At 35.9% G+C, this 15,285-nt stretch overlaps 1 protein-coding gene across 3 annotated transcripts; it reads left to right on the top strand.

Moving 5' to 3' along the window:
* The first annotated feature begins 858 nt into the window (after window positions 1-858).
* LOC122296338 (sterol 3-beta-glucosyltransferase UGT80B1) lies at window positions 859-14,567 on the top strand. Of its 3 annotated transcripts, none has more exons than XM_043105944.1 (15): window positions 859-1,287; window positions 1,662-2,103; window positions 3,810-3,958; window positions 4,499-4,741; window positions 5,222-5,333; window positions 5,803-5,973; window positions 6,593-6,656; window positions 8,440-8,497; window positions 8,676-8,853; window positions 10,010-10,140; window positions 11,361-11,463; window positions 12,509-12,585; window positions 13,243-13,290; window positions 13,557-13,706; window positions 14,031-14,567. In XM_043105944.1, the coding sequence occupies exons 2-15, from the start codon at window positions 1,854-1,856 to the stop codon at window positions 14,229-14,231; spliced, it is 1,935 nt and encodes a 644-aa protein (XP_042961878.1). In that variant the 5' UTR covers window positions 859-1,287; window positions 1,662-1,853; the 3' UTR covers window positions 14,232-14,567. The 3 variants fall into 3 exon arrangements, with proteins under 3 accessions (XP_042961878.1, XP_042961879.1, XP_042961880.1); XM_043105945.1 differs by having other exon boundaries at window positions 859-1,337; XM_043105946.1 differs by lacking the exon at window positions 859-1,287 and adding an exon at window positions 2,733-3,700 and having other exon boundaries at window positions 1,964-2,103.
* Window positions 14,568-15,285: the final 718 nt, after the last annotated feature.

Raw genomic sequence — 15,285 nt, 5'->3', positions numbered from 1 at the left:
GTAAGAAAAAATGAGTAGTTTTGGAATGAATGAATTAATGAAATGCCAGCTGCGCTATTAATGCACAAGCTGGTGAATCTGCCAACAGCTTTGTCAGAAATGCACGTTGTAGCTACTGATTTAGGTGGAATGCATTCCTCTTATTGGTTGGTGGACTTTGTCATACAGGTAAGTTTACAAGGAAGAAAGGACTTTGGTGGGGATACCATTACGAAGAATCTAACAGTTTCATTTCATGGACCCAAAAGGGTTTCATCAAAGAGGAATCTGTTAAAAGGTTTGTAGCGTAGAAGATATAACGAATCATATAAAATTATATTAATTTATAAATTTATTTATATAAAATCTTTTTCTAATTATAATACTTTTTTTTCATAAAAACGGATAGCTCAAGACAACATTAAATTTGAAAGAGAAGTAAATAGAACTAAGATGGTTTAGGTTGACGTCACTCTTATTATTTTTTCTTGTTTCAAGCTTTTGTTCAAATTTTAAATTTTAAAATGTTTTCAAAATTTAATATTGTCACTTATTTCTATCTCAATTATCTTAAAAAATCATAAATTTATTATTATATTATTATAATAGATACAAAAAAATTATATAAAATAAATTTATAAATTAATGTGAATTTTATATAATTTATTAAATCTAATTTATAATAAAAAGAATTTTATAATATAACGTATCATATAAATAAATCTGCTTATTATATATAATCCGATTAAAATGTTTCTCTTCTTCTTAAGAAAATTATTGATTTTTCTTGGAAATTCAATAAGGCAGACGGAGTAACGTAACACTTTTGACTTGATTAGGTGTTAGGATCATTAATGCACGCTTTAATATTGGGATTGACCCGTTAAGCCAACAAGCCCTCATGTACAAGATTCCATTTCTTCAGCCTCTTCACCACGCAGAAGATGCCGTATCTTCCCACGTTCTTCGCCTTTTCCATCTCACTTTCGATCCAAAAGGCCATTAAAATAACTCCCTATTTCTAGCAGCCTCTACAAGTCTCTATTCTTCGGGTTCCTAATAGTTCAACTCCAGACACTGAACTTTCGTAGTTCCTCCAAAGCCTCTGTCTAATGGTTTAACCCCACCAACCACCTTAAACCCCCTCAATTTGTCATCTCGTTCTTTTACCCATATTTTTCATCAAGTTCTATTTGCTGGCCGGACCATTCCGTGGATTGCTGAAGCAGCTGATTGCTTAGTTCTCTTTGATTTGAAGTGCGCCACGTTGTTCTTGCTCATGGAGCTTGGGAAGCACCTATCATTTGTGTGCGTGTTCTTTGCCTTAAGTTTCACCCCAAGGCCTCCTCGTACTTAACGTTAAGTTTGCCTTGATTCTTGTATTGGGTCGACCGTAAAGCGAGTTTAAACTTTAATACTTTAGCTCACCGAACGTTCAACTTGTTTTATTGACTTGTTGGTTGGTTTTGTGTGTTCGCTAAGTAAATTTAACATTAAAGGGATTCAATTAAAGCCTTCTTCTGGACTTTCAAAACTGCCCAATTGTCCTTTTGTTCTTCAGCGCATGAAGTTTTAATTGTCATGGAAAATTTGTTAATTTGGATACAGAGTATGTTCCAGGTTTTTAAAGTTGTGACTATGCTGATGTTTGCTTCTTGATGGTGTTTTTGTGCATTTTCTAGGCTCTAGTCAGTGGTGATTACGAGAAATTAGAGATTGGTAACCGTAGTTAAATGGTTCTGGATTCTGCTACAATACATTTTCAACTTTAATTATTGGTTATTCAAGAGTTTGTATATTGGAGCGTGATATTAAAGGTTCGCGGAGTTGCGGGTTAGGAGGGTTTTAGTTGTTGAAGTTGTGCACTTGGTATCATGGAGAGTAACGGAGTTGGTCATTTGTCAAATGATTTAGTAGAAGAGGCTCTTAGCAGCCAAGAAGTGGATACAGGTGTTGGGCAGATTGATATTGTTTATGGGTCAGTGGCGCAAAAGCAGTGCCCCGATGAACAGTGCAATGCAGGTTCTTTCGAGAAGGCAGATAATCAGAAGAATTCACCCAGGCCTTCTGTTTTAGAGATTTCTCAGTCGAAGGAGTTGATTGTTAGTTCTTCACCTCGAAAAGGTTAGTGTGACCACCTCAAATTATGGTATTATAATTACTTGAAAGAAAACTTTTTCTTCTCCTGTAGTTGTTTTTGCATCTATGAATCAAATTTGAGCAATGAAGATATTCCAAAAGGGTCTTCTGTTCATTGATTTCTACCCTCCTGAAAGTATTTCAGCGAATATGGTAATACAATTTTCTTCATTTTAGGCCATTGGGTATCACCAAGTTATTTTACTGAAAGTACTGGGCGTCACCAAATCATCATATATGTTCAATTTTTTTTACAAGTAATATTTGTTCAATTTTACTACACGGAACACTTCATTTGCTTGTAGTGGACCTAAGGTTCAATTCCTGGAGTACATTGGTAGTACTTGGAAATGTCCATCTTGTGCATTTAGTTTTGTACTAAGCAACTACTTAATTAAGCTAATCCTGGGGTTATATCCATTTTATAAACATTCAGATTGAAGTAGTGAGCTAGAATGACCTGACAAAAGGAAGGATTGGCTTGTGCTGCTCCCGTCAGTTATAATAGCTTTTACTTTTACATTTGATTTTACTCATTTGTCCCAAATGTACACTCAATACTCTGTGGAACAGTAGACTAAAAGCTTAATCACTGAGGCCGTATGCTTTTTCAGAAAACTATTCGTTAAGATGGCGGCAATCCTGTGGCATAAATAAAGCTTCTGGAATAAGTGTGCCAAACATTTGGTTTCTCACATCCAAAAGCATTCTAATATCCCTAGGTTTTCCATGGGAGAGAAGACAGCAAGAATAGAGGAAATAAGTAAAGCCAACCACAATAACTACTAACTAGAAGCAAATGTTTATCTGGTTTTCCCGCTATAAGTCTCAATCCATGGGCTATTTGGTAAGGAAGAATCCCAATTAAATGAAGGTCAGAGTTTTGTTTCTGAATACACACAAGCTTCCTTTTTAACTCCAGATTGTATTTCTGGTAACATGGTAACCTTGCAAATATCACTGGGGCAAACCACCAACAAAACTGTTATATTTACTGCCTCACTGGGGCAAACCGCCAACAAAAAGCATACACCAAGATGCTACCAAACTGGCCTTTCCAGCATGCTAGAAGATCTGCTACTCAGGAGGGCATAACCCAAACTACCCCCAAAAGGCCAAAGACCAGTACTCGCCTAAAAACTGCTGCATTATGGGACAAAAAAAAGTCAGCATTCAGCTTAGAATTTGGAGGTTTCATATCTCATTTCATATTCCACCTTTTGGCTTATGCCTTCGATCAAGCGATATGTATATACCGTCGCTATTCACAACAGTTTTCTAGTGAGCTCTTCCTCAAGCGGTGTCTCTTCCCCCTTGGAGGAATGAGTGAGGCTGAATTTGTGGGTTCAAGGCCCTCCAGGAGTGCGTGTGCATGTGCATGTGCAACTCATCAATGAAGGAAAGCTAATTATTTCGTTTCATCTATTCTTAAATTCCCAATTTCAAATCCAAGCCAAATCAGCTACAATAATGATGTTCCAGCACATTATGAATGTTTCTATTTTATTAATGTATTTATCTTTTTGGTTTAGTTGTGAGAAGTGAATCCAAGAAACCGTACCAGCCACTACCCGCCACAAATGTATTCAGTCCATACCACTATGCAGGACCACATGGGCGCATGTTCTCATTTTATTTCTTGTAAAGGTTATTCCATACACTCACTGATTTCAATGTATCTGTTCTTGCAGGCTTGGATCATTGTAGCACTGCTCCTGTCTGCATTGACTGCAGTCTGCTAATTGAAGACCATGCGGTCACATTCTCTAGATCCATGACAGAGAAGAAGGAGGTTCCAAGGCATGACCTAAAGTTGGATAGGCTGTCAGAGCGTGAAAAGGTAGACACTGAGTCATACGCAATTCAAGTTTCTATTATTTCTACCTAGATGAGAGTGCATTGTTTACACATCCAAAACATGCATAACCAGATGGTTATGTCCTCATAGTTGCATGCTGAGTAGGTGCATCTCAAATGCAATCTCTATTTTATTATTCTTTTCTTCTTTTGAGTACTGTGTCTGTATCATGGCATTCCTTATTGTATTTATATCTATCCTGGTGTTTAAAGAAGAATAAAAGCATAATATCGCCATCAATAATATTATCTAGTGATGAAATAGCTGCAATAGTTGAGGTTGCTACATAGCCATACTGACTTATCTGTCAGCAAAGTTGGAAATTATCAACCATTTACTTGCTTCATTACTCTCTGTACTACTCTTCCTGGAAATTTGATGACCCTGTATCTGTTGAGGGCTTTGTTGAGAAGATCATAACACACCTGGCTCTTTTGTTCTTTTTACTTGCCCCCTGAGCTTGTCTTTGTGGTTCCTGTATGCGGTTCTTTTTACTCATGATTACTTCTGTTGGTTTTTTAGATAAAGCTAATCGCTAACCTAGTCAAGATACAAAATGATGGGACGGTAGAAGTTGATATCACTAAAAGTGCACCTGTAGCTTCTGAATTGTTGGAGCTTCATACTGCTGAAATGAAACCTGTCGGTGTCGCTGATATTACTTCTGAATCTAATAAATCAATTCCCAGATTGAAAATTGCCATTCTTGTAGTTGGAACAAGAGGAGATGTACAGCCTTTCCTTGCTGTAGCAAAGAGACTTCAGGTATTTGCTAATTTTCTATTATGCACATACCCCTAGGGGAGTCAGCTTCTAACAAAATTTAAATTTAATGATAAAATAATTCAAGGTTACAGTGACAATATACAAACATGCCATGGGAAATTTGTTTTTGTATAGTTGGTCTCTATCTTATTAAGTTGTTTGGGTTTCTCAGTTGTACGATACTCAAGGTGATCCACAGATAATTATACCTTTTCTGTAAATGAGTGTGTGATAACATTTTTTCTCCCAATTGCAAATTCGGTATTCTCCATCTCATATTTTTTGAATTTAAGGTGAATGCACGGTGGTAAGCTTTTTAGTCACAACTTTAACCTTGTCAAATTGAAACTGGTCTTATATTATTGCTCTTTGGTAGACATAATAAATCTAATTTATAGGAAGAAAAGACTTGGTAATTTCTTCTCTGCATTATGTTTAATAATCTGTAAATTGTTGAAACGATTCATTGTCTATTTGCAGGAGTTTGGTCATTGTGTCAGGTTGGCTGCTCATGCTAATTTCAGCACCTTCGTAAGGTCAGCCGGGGTGGACTTCTATCCTTTGGGTGGTGATCCTCGAGTTTTGGCAGGATGTAAGAGGTCCCTAATGTGGAAAATACTGTCATATAAATGTTTTGTTGCTTATTTTTACTGCTTTGTGCACCACTTTTTTTTTTTTAACCTGTTTTCTTACTAGTTTTCTGTGACAGTTAGTGGTCCATAACAGAATGCATTAACACCTTGTTGGCAAAATCCTTTTTCTCTTATGACTGCGAATTGTGAAATGGCCATCTTTATTATTCTGCTTGATAAATTCGCTCACCCAACCAAGGGGATTCGAGCGCTTGACCTCAGCTACCCTCATACAAAGAAGATGGAGTTGCCATTTCGTCCAAAGGCCATTTTATTTAGAGATCTGATAAAAATATCACATTTTCTCTTGGAACTCTAATTTAATTTCAATCCTATTCCCGTTTCAAACTTGTTCGCTTTGTTTGGTACTGTAGAGTTAATTCTTTTTTGCCTTTTACGATACTAAATATGAATGATTTTTAACTTCAGATATGGCGAGAAATAAAGGTTTCATACCATCTGGACCAGGAGAAATATCCATACAAAGGAAGCAACTGAAAGCCATTATTGAATCTCTCCTTCCAGCATGTACAGAAGCAGATTTGGAAACTGGTGTTCCTTTTAGAGCTCAGGCTATCATTGCAAACCCTCCTGCTTATGGTGAGTTCATACAAAGCTAATATTTTTTCACTTGATTTCACCATCTTTCCCTTAAATCACATTTTTATAAAAGCCAACCGTACCAATTATTTACTGACGCCTAACAATTTCTGCCTTTAGCTTATCTGCCTGTCCATGTCTTCTAAGTACCTCTAGAATTAGTTATGGCTAGCTAGTGTGGATGTTAGCCAATCTTAACAATGAGGATATATGGAAAAAAAAAAAGAATGCTGTAGATAAAAGATCTTGTCATTTTTCTTATAAAAATAAATAAATAAATAAAAGATCTTGTAACTATAGATACATTGAAGAATTATAGCTTTCATCTTCAGTTATTGAGGAACAAATGCAATGGACAGAAACAGTGTGATAAAACATCTTATATGGAAATACTTAAATTTAATGACTTTCATCTCTAATTGTGTAGACTTAAGAGATTCTTTCAGTAATCACCTTTATGTGATTCTGAATAATATAGGTGAAATTATAAACTTCTGTCTGTTCAGTATTTCATAACGGCGGTATGAATTTATGTCCGACTTTGTATCTGTTATCATAGTTAAGAATATATTTTCCACAATAGTTGAGATCAACTTTTAACTTGAGCTATGCTTTACAGGACACACACATGTTGCTGAAGCTCTTGGTGTTCCCCTTCACATTTTCTTCACAATGCCTTGGACGTGAGTTTTGATTTGATTATATTTATCATATTATTTGCATCTAATATAGTGTATTTTGAATATCCAATATTTTTAACTTATCTTTTATTATTATTATTATTATTTTTTTTTTCAGTAATATTTTCAACTTGTCCTTGTGATAGCACAATGCTTTTCCCATTCTTTCCTCTCTCTCTCTCTCCTTTTTTTTTTTTTTTTAATAATTAAGAAAATTTTGTTAATCCACATAATTAGGCATAGCCCAAGTACACAAGGAGTATATAAGAGGAAGACACCTAATTACAAGCTAAGAGCTGGAAAAAACTGTGTAAAAGTCATTAAACTGGTCCCATCCAATACAATAGCTGAGGCCCAAATTACAACATATGAAAGAAAAAATCTCTAATCCCTCCCACCGAACATTCTCTATGTTAAGACAGTGACCATTTCTCTCATTCCAAATACACCACGTAAGTCATAATTGCACCATCTTCCAAACAGCCGCAATTTGTCAATTGCCCTAAATTCCTCTCCAACAAGCCAAAAGATTCACCACCCTTCTGGGCATAACCCAAGCGATGCCAAGCCTAACAAAAATCTCATCCCATAAAACCTTAACCACATCACAATGGAGGAGAAGGTGATCCACCGATTCTCCATTCCTTTTGCACATAAGGCACCAATCCATTATAACAATACTGCACTTGCTCAGGTTATCAATAATTAGAATTTTCCCATGAGAAGCCAACCAGCCAAAAAAAGCAACCTTGAGAGGCACTTTGCTTCTCCAAATACGTTTCCAAGGAAAATCAATAGGAGAATGGATCGACTTAACCTTTAGTACAAAGATCTGACTGAAAAATTCTTATTTTCAGGTGAATCCAAAGCAACCTATCCTCCCCTCCTGACTTTATATTAGGTGCATATAACAAGCTGTAAAAATCAGTGACATCTCCTACTTCCCAATCCGGACGGCTCTAATGAACCTCACAGATCTCTGAAGAAAACTGGTAAAATTATCCATATAATGGCCACAGAAGCACCTTTATCCAAAGCAATCCTGAAAAGAGAAGGGAAGACATTCTTCAAAGCATCCTCTCCACACTATAAATCATGCCAAAATCTTATCCGAGTACCCCTACCCACCTCAAATCTGAAATTTCTGAAGAAATCCCCCCATCCATTCCTAATAAATTTCCATGCTCTTACATCATATGCCCCTCTTACTTCGTTTGAGCACCAACCTCCCCAAATACTCTCATATTTGACATCAATAACATTCTGACAAAGGGCATCCCCTTCCTGATAGTACCACAAAAGGGCATCCTCTTCCCGTTCTGATTGGATGACAACCTTTTTCATTTAATTCATTATAACAGATTCTACTTTTACTTATACAGAACAGTTTTTCTGGAGTGTATAATGCATTACATTCATGAATAACAATTCAGTTGGAAAATAAGTGGTATATCTTTTGTGTTTAAGAAACGTATGGCATTATTTGTCAAGAACAATGACATTATGAAAGCATTTTACATGGCAACTTGTAATAATAGGAGTTCCTAATATGTATGGGGAAGGGGCTTGCCATGTCTGGCACACATAACATGTGGGAAGTAATTGATGTAAGGTTCTTAGTTACATTAGGTTGTGTTGTTAATTTCGGATTGACATGAATGAAAACACTATACTGAATCAAAGAGTGATTTTGAACTTCCAAAGCCTTTTATGCTCATGGCTACTGTTTTTTTATTTTAATTTATAGTTTAAGTTATACCTTCTTAAACATGTTTTTAATAGGCAGGCCCACTTATGAATTCCCTCACCCATTGGCGCGTGTACCTCAAAGTGCTGGTTATTGGGTATGTTTCCTGGTTGCCTTCCACAATCTCATTTAGGCTGTGTTTAGAATTTGAACTTGAATTTAAGATATAAGTCTCCCTTAGAGTCCCTCATCATACATACAATTAATTTTATTGAATGAATCGTTGGATTGATTTCACCAACAATTTTGTTTCCATTTGTGCTTGTTGTATCCAGCTTTCATATATAGTCGTGGAGTTACTGATATGGTGGGGCATAAGGTCATATATTAACAACTTCAGGAAACGGAAATTGAAGCTTGCTCCTATTGCATATTTCAGCACATACCGTGGGTCAATATCTCATTTGCCAACAGGCTATATGTGGAGTCCCCATCTTGTACCAAAGCCAAATGGTAGGGATCATCTTGTTTGTACTATAATATATGTTAGTCAAAAGATGATTCTATTTTGGTCAGTGTTCACTCATTTCATTGCTTTAAACAATGTAGATGCTTGTTTCTTCTTCTTGTTAGTTGGGTGTATCCTTTTGTATACTTGTGCAATTGCCATAGCAATATAAAGAAGAATATTCAGCGTTAGTTACCCATAAAAGAAAAAGAATATTCAATGTTGGTTCTCTTATATGGGTATTATATAGTTTATAGAATAACTAAATATGACAGGTATTGCCTCCGCACCACTCCAATATCCGTTCTTTCTTCTAATTAAGCTAGAATAGCCCAGTAATTAAATAAATTTCTTCCACCTTCCCCTCCACCTCATTGAAACAAGGAGATCTCTTCCAAGCACCACATGTATTTTCTAGCTACTTTTTTTGTTCAAAATTTTCAATGAATTGAAGCTTTTATTAGCGTTTTCTCCACATCTCTGTATGTAGTTTATCCTAATTTTTGGTGGCTCGATCACTTGCCATATCACATCAACTATTGATGAACATACACATCAACTAAGTTAAGTTTGATGCCTCTGAAGATTACAAAAACTTGCAACATCTAAATAATGGCGGGCATTATATAAGCAGGAAACATCAAGTTTGATGCTAGAATGGTGTCGTCTTTATTAAGTACATGGTGGACAACTTGAAAGTGTTTTGAGAATGACGATGAAACTTTAGGTATTCACATTCACTGGTCAATTTATAAATTATACCATTTTGTGATTGGTTCTACAGCCAATACTCCTACCATTGCTGCCTACCTCCCTTCTCTCCCCACCACCCTCTTCAACACTTGAACCAAGGAATAGGGGCATGCATTTGATTAGTCTCATTTAGCTATAAAACTGAAAATACCACGTGCACACATTGTCTATAAGACATTTTAGCACAAAATCCTATTTTTTACTATTTTTTTAGGGTAAGTACTTCACACTACACAATCGTATAGAAAGCTCTCAATTGCACATCCTCGTGATATTTGTTAATTATAAGTTCTAAAGTTTATTCATATTTATGGTCTTAATAATATTCATCTGGAATGCCCAGCATGAATGTCCACGCTTTATATATGACAAATATGCAAGTGGCTGACCTCACTGACTATTTTGCAGATTGGGGAACTTTAGTTGATGTTGTTGGATTTTGTTTCTTAAACCTTGGGTCAAAGTATCAGCCTCAAGAAGAATTTGTTCAGTGGATTCAAAAAGGACCTGAACCCATATATATCGGGTTTGGGAGCATGGTATGGTGAACTCACTAAAACTTTTGGTGAATTTATTTAGATTTTCATGTGTTTTTCACCTTGAGCCTTTAGGATTGTGTCCTTTCCTAGATTGATGAAGAATAGTTTCTTATCACCCGATATACCTTAGCCAAATCAGTGATTTTATATGCTTGCCACTTACATATCTACATATAAAAAAATGTTACTAGATGACATATATTATTACTTTTAATGTTCTTATTAATTTCTACTTATCAAAAGAAAAATGTTCTTATTAATTTCTAATTACGTGACTTCACTTGTGGACCTTGAACGAGTCGTGGCAGGGTTTGACGTTTCCTTGGGCTTGATTTATTACTTTCATGCATTATATGTTGTATCTTATGCATAGGAGTACATTTGCCCCATGGTTGGTTACAGTGGCTAAAAAGGACTGAAATTAATGGATGACTCTTGCAATGAAAACATAGGATTGAGTTCACTTTGCAACCAATCTCAGTTTTAGTATGTGTCCACAGTTATTTTTTAATTTGGCCAATTGGATGTTGGAAGAAATCAGATATGAATTGGTTATATAACTTTGTAAGGTCAATACTTATATATTTTTAGACCACTTCTTCTGTTAGTAACTGAAGATAACTGTACAGAGAAAAAATAGTTGACAAATACTTCCCCATATTGTGTTAACCTAATAACCCAAGATCCCTGATGTGGTTCATATTAGCAGAACTCCTGATACATTTTTTTTTTTTTTTGATAAGCAGAACTCCTGATACATCAAAAGTAGTTTCATTGTTACATATATAACTTAATGGAATGCTTATCAAAATATATAACTTAATGGAATTATTTGATATGAAACGAATTTTCATTATTACATATTCTTGTTTGTTGTTGTTAGTTATCTTTCTGCCTTTTCTTGGACTGAAGTCTTAAATTGTCTTTCATCATATCTTTGTATACCTTACACTGAATAGTCCAGTGTGATCATCCTGTGGTTTGTGCTCATAACTGTTTGGAGTCAGGTGGTATGTTTGACAGGAAAAGTTCATTCAAGGGTAGTATGATGGGAAAATATTTAGAGAAGGAAAAAAGAAAAGAAAAAAAGAGGGGAAACCCATCTGTCAATACTCGTATCAGTCTTCTTCTACACTTCTAATTGACTTTGGAGAATGTGCTTTTCTTAAGGAACTTTTGGAGTGACAATAATTGATAGTGCTTTTCTCTGTTTGTTTAAGCCTCTCGAAGATCCCAAGAAAATAACGGATACTGTGTTGGAGGCTTTAAAAGACACAGGACAAAGAGGAATAATTGACCGAGGCTGGGGAGGTCTTGGGCATAGTAAGTAATTCACTTTTGGTTGAATTTTGTTATGTTTCTCATCTGTGGATTTCCTCCAAATTTTCACTTTTGGTTATGGACTACAAATAATCCTAAGACCTAGAGTGAAGCACCTTTTATTGTTTTCACAACCAAGTTGAAACCTTTTTGGTCATGGGTTAATATGTAAAACAGAAGACTAATATCAGAGTGGCCTGTCTATTGAAGCACGCCTTAGATTTTAACTTCCTTAGAGCAATATCATGAATATTTAGTTTTACTAGATAATATATTGGACTGGACTATATTCCAAAGCTTAAATGATTTAATTTGAAAGAAACAAAGAATCAGTTTTGCTAATTCTATCAGCCATAGTGGAAGAGGAAAGACTCAAGTTGTCTCTAGTTCTAGGTAGAAAATGTGAACTCCATGGTTGCCTACCACTTACCCTTTAGTCACTTGATGGTATTTTCCCAAGACGTCTGCTAGCAAGCTAAACATGGAAAGTATGGGAATCTACAACCTAATGCCATGAACCACCCCATATCAGTAGGATATGATAAAAGGTGAACTGCTGTAAAAGATGTATTGACGATTTGAGAATTCAGCATATCATTCCCTTGCTTTACTTGGCATTGTGGTCCTGTGGAGCTTTTGAGAGCCTCAAAGATTCTATCCCTGCCACTGAAAGATTTTTTTTTCTTGGTTATGTGTGTGTGTGTGTGTCTATATATATACATATATTTATATATACTTGTAATGAAGGATTATACCATGCATGTTTTATAAAGGGACAATATGTGCCAATATTTTAAATTAGTTGCGAGATAGTTATGTTAATCTCCCTCACAGTGTATCTATAATCTCATTTGAAACCTACTGCACATTTTCTCCAAAATAATTTGTAGCTTCTCTCTCCCTCTCATCCATAGACACCACCCTCCCACTGTTAAAGTAGTGATATTTCAAATACCTACCACTAATACTCCTCACAAAATAGTTTCGTTTGATTTCTTTTTTAAGTGATAAACGTGCATAAATATTCTAACAATTATGTCTCTTGCAGTTACAGAGATTCCTGACAATATTTTCCTCTTAGAGGAATGCCCTCATGATTGGTTGTTTCCCCAGTGTTCTGCTGTGGTGAGTTTCACTTTATGTTCCAATAAGAAAACTTTTGGATGTGGGTAAATGTAATTGTTGTGCTCTGATTATGTAGATGATGAAATTTACACCCTTCTTTAGCATATAGCTCCATGAAAAACACTCTCATTCCATAACTACTACATGCAGAGCAACTGGGCACGTGCTGCTTTGATTATTACCTCTATCAAAATAAATAAATAAATAAATAAATTTATCATTTTTGGTTAGACTAAAGTTTGGGATAAAGTGTAAATTATATTGGTATCAGGATAAGTGGTACTGAATTAAAAGCCTGTCTCCACTTTACCTTCCATTTAGAAGCTAAAAGTTCCATGTGCTGCCCCCACTTATTGGGGATGGGGGGTGGAATTTAAGTCCACACATCAAGGAAAATACTAGAATATTCCTTAAACTATTAAATTACTTGCTCCTATCAGCCTAAGCTTTTGGGATTATAAGTTGTCAATCATTTAAAAATTTGTTACTGTGTCCCCAAACTTCATAGATTTAGTATATTGACAGAGTTGTTGATGCAGGGATGGGTCCGAAGGGTCCTGCCTTGGAGAGGTTCCCCAACATAAAAAAATAAATAAATAAAGGTTTATGTCTTTAGTAGAGACCATAACTGGAACTTGAATTGCCACATACGTGCAGGTTCATCATGGTGGTGCTGGAACAACAGCTACAGGGCTAAAAGCTGCGGTAATATACTTATTAAGTTCTGTTTCACTAATATCTCTGATAGTCTGAGATTGAAATGATATGAATGTTTCAATATATCTTTTAGATATTAGTGATTAAGATCTTGAAAGAAGTCTGAATGGGTCATATTATTATATGATGTCATGGGGAATGAATTTAAGCAATGTGGTTGCTTGGGATTTTGGAGTAACATGATTCAACTTCACGTAGAGTCAAATTACTTTCTTGTTTCTAGGCAAATCTAATTCCCAGCTTATGAATCACAGTGTCCAACAACCATAGTTCCGTTCTTTGGAGATCAGTTCTTCTGGGGTGATAGAGTGCATCAAAAAGGGCTTGGACCTGCACCAATCCCAATATCTCAGTTCAGTGTTGAGAGCCTTTCAAATGCGATAAATTTCATGCTTCAGCCTGAGGTACGTCTGATGACTACATTTGCTTACTATACTGAAGGATCACGTGTATAATTATAAAGTCATACAGCAGTCTTTGTTTATCATCTCAAGTTAGTCGTTATTGTTGTCCATTAGTTACTTTTTGGTAGGAAGAGACAAGGAGCAGAAAAATGAAACATCAGGGAAGAAATCTTGCTTTTGAGCAATTTGCTCATCCCTCGTTGGCATATGTCACAAGTCTCTTTAGTTTGTCCCTCAATTCTAGTCCTATGTATAAACTTTCATGGGAAGTCACCAGGCCTACTCAGATATATTTTGGTCCCTGATGAGTTTAAAAACTTCCAGGTTAAGTCTCGAGCAATGGAACTGGCAAGGTTGATAGAGAACGAAGATGGTGTTGCTGCTGCAGTTGATGCTTTTCATCGGCATTTACCTCCAGTGCTACCCTTGCCCACTGCATCTTTGGAGGAAGATGAGCAACCAAATCCCCTGCAGTGGATTTTTATTCAAATTGGGAAGTGTTGCTGCCTGCCTTGTGGTTTGTAGAGTCATTGCCATATTGTAGTGTTTGTATAGTCCTGTTTATTTTTCATTTTTTTATATCATTTTACCTCTCATTCCATTCATTTCATTCAAGTGCCTCTCTAAGGGTCTGACTCAACAAAGTTTAGATAAAAAGTGATATTACAAGTTAGCAAAGATTTTTCTCCCTGCTTGTCTAACAGTGTTTGGTTTATCTTGATTTGTAACACATAATGAGGGTATAGTTATAGGAGTTGAGTTTCTTCATTTCAGACCTTTTATGGGTTGCTCGTGTCTCTTATCATTTTTTTTTATATGATATTAATTTGCTATTCATCGCAATATATTATTTTCTTTTCATTTTTCCCCTTCTCTTCCCCACCCGCCACCCGGGTGGACAGCGGGCAGAGGGTGGTGGTTATGATTTAAACATAATTGTGTAGTGCAGTTTACCTTAGCTTATACATTAGGGGGCCCAAGAATTTGGTCTCAGAATATTATGCTGATCTCCTTTATGCCGTGACATCTGCATAGAAGAAATCCCAAAAATCGCATACGTGGGGAATCTGTCATTGAAAAACCTTAATGCTTCAATGCACAGCTCAAATTGTTATAGGCAGAGCTAATGACGCCCTTTTAGATATGGAGTCCACTCCACTTTGTGAAGAAAGATAAGAGAAAAAGTAAAGCAAAAATAGAATCAATCACACATAACACACGAGTTATCAAGCTGGACTGCACATAAACAAAATCTGACTCCACACAAACAAGTCCAGCACACTGCTTTGCTTTAAAAAGTTGGAATTTTATCCTAAAATTGTTTACATAATTTCTCTGCCAGTGTTAGAGCAAACGGGAATTGGTTGACTTCTGTAACATTGGAACAAGTGTAGGTGAGTACCCATTAGGTACTCGATACAGCTGGGTGTATATGATCAACCTACCCAACACCAATTCAAAGAAGAGGGCAAGAAATCTTCTCATGTCACTGGTTTATATTTCATTACGTAGGAACCCAAATTTACAGCAGATTACAAACTCTACATCTTTCACTACTCACACCATATATGATAAATCT

The sequence above is a fragment of the Carya illinoinensis genome, chromosome 15, assembly GCF_018687715.1.
Source record: "Carya illinoinensis cultivar Pawnee chromosome 15, C.illinoinensisPawnee_v1, whole genome shotgun sequence".
Lineage (NCBI taxonomy): Eukaryota > Viridiplantae > Streptophyta > Magnoliopsida > Fagales > Juglandaceae > Carya > Carya illinoinensis.
The sequence above is the reverse complement of the archived record's forward strand: the minus strand, read 5'-3'. Positions and strand labels throughout refer to the sequence as shown.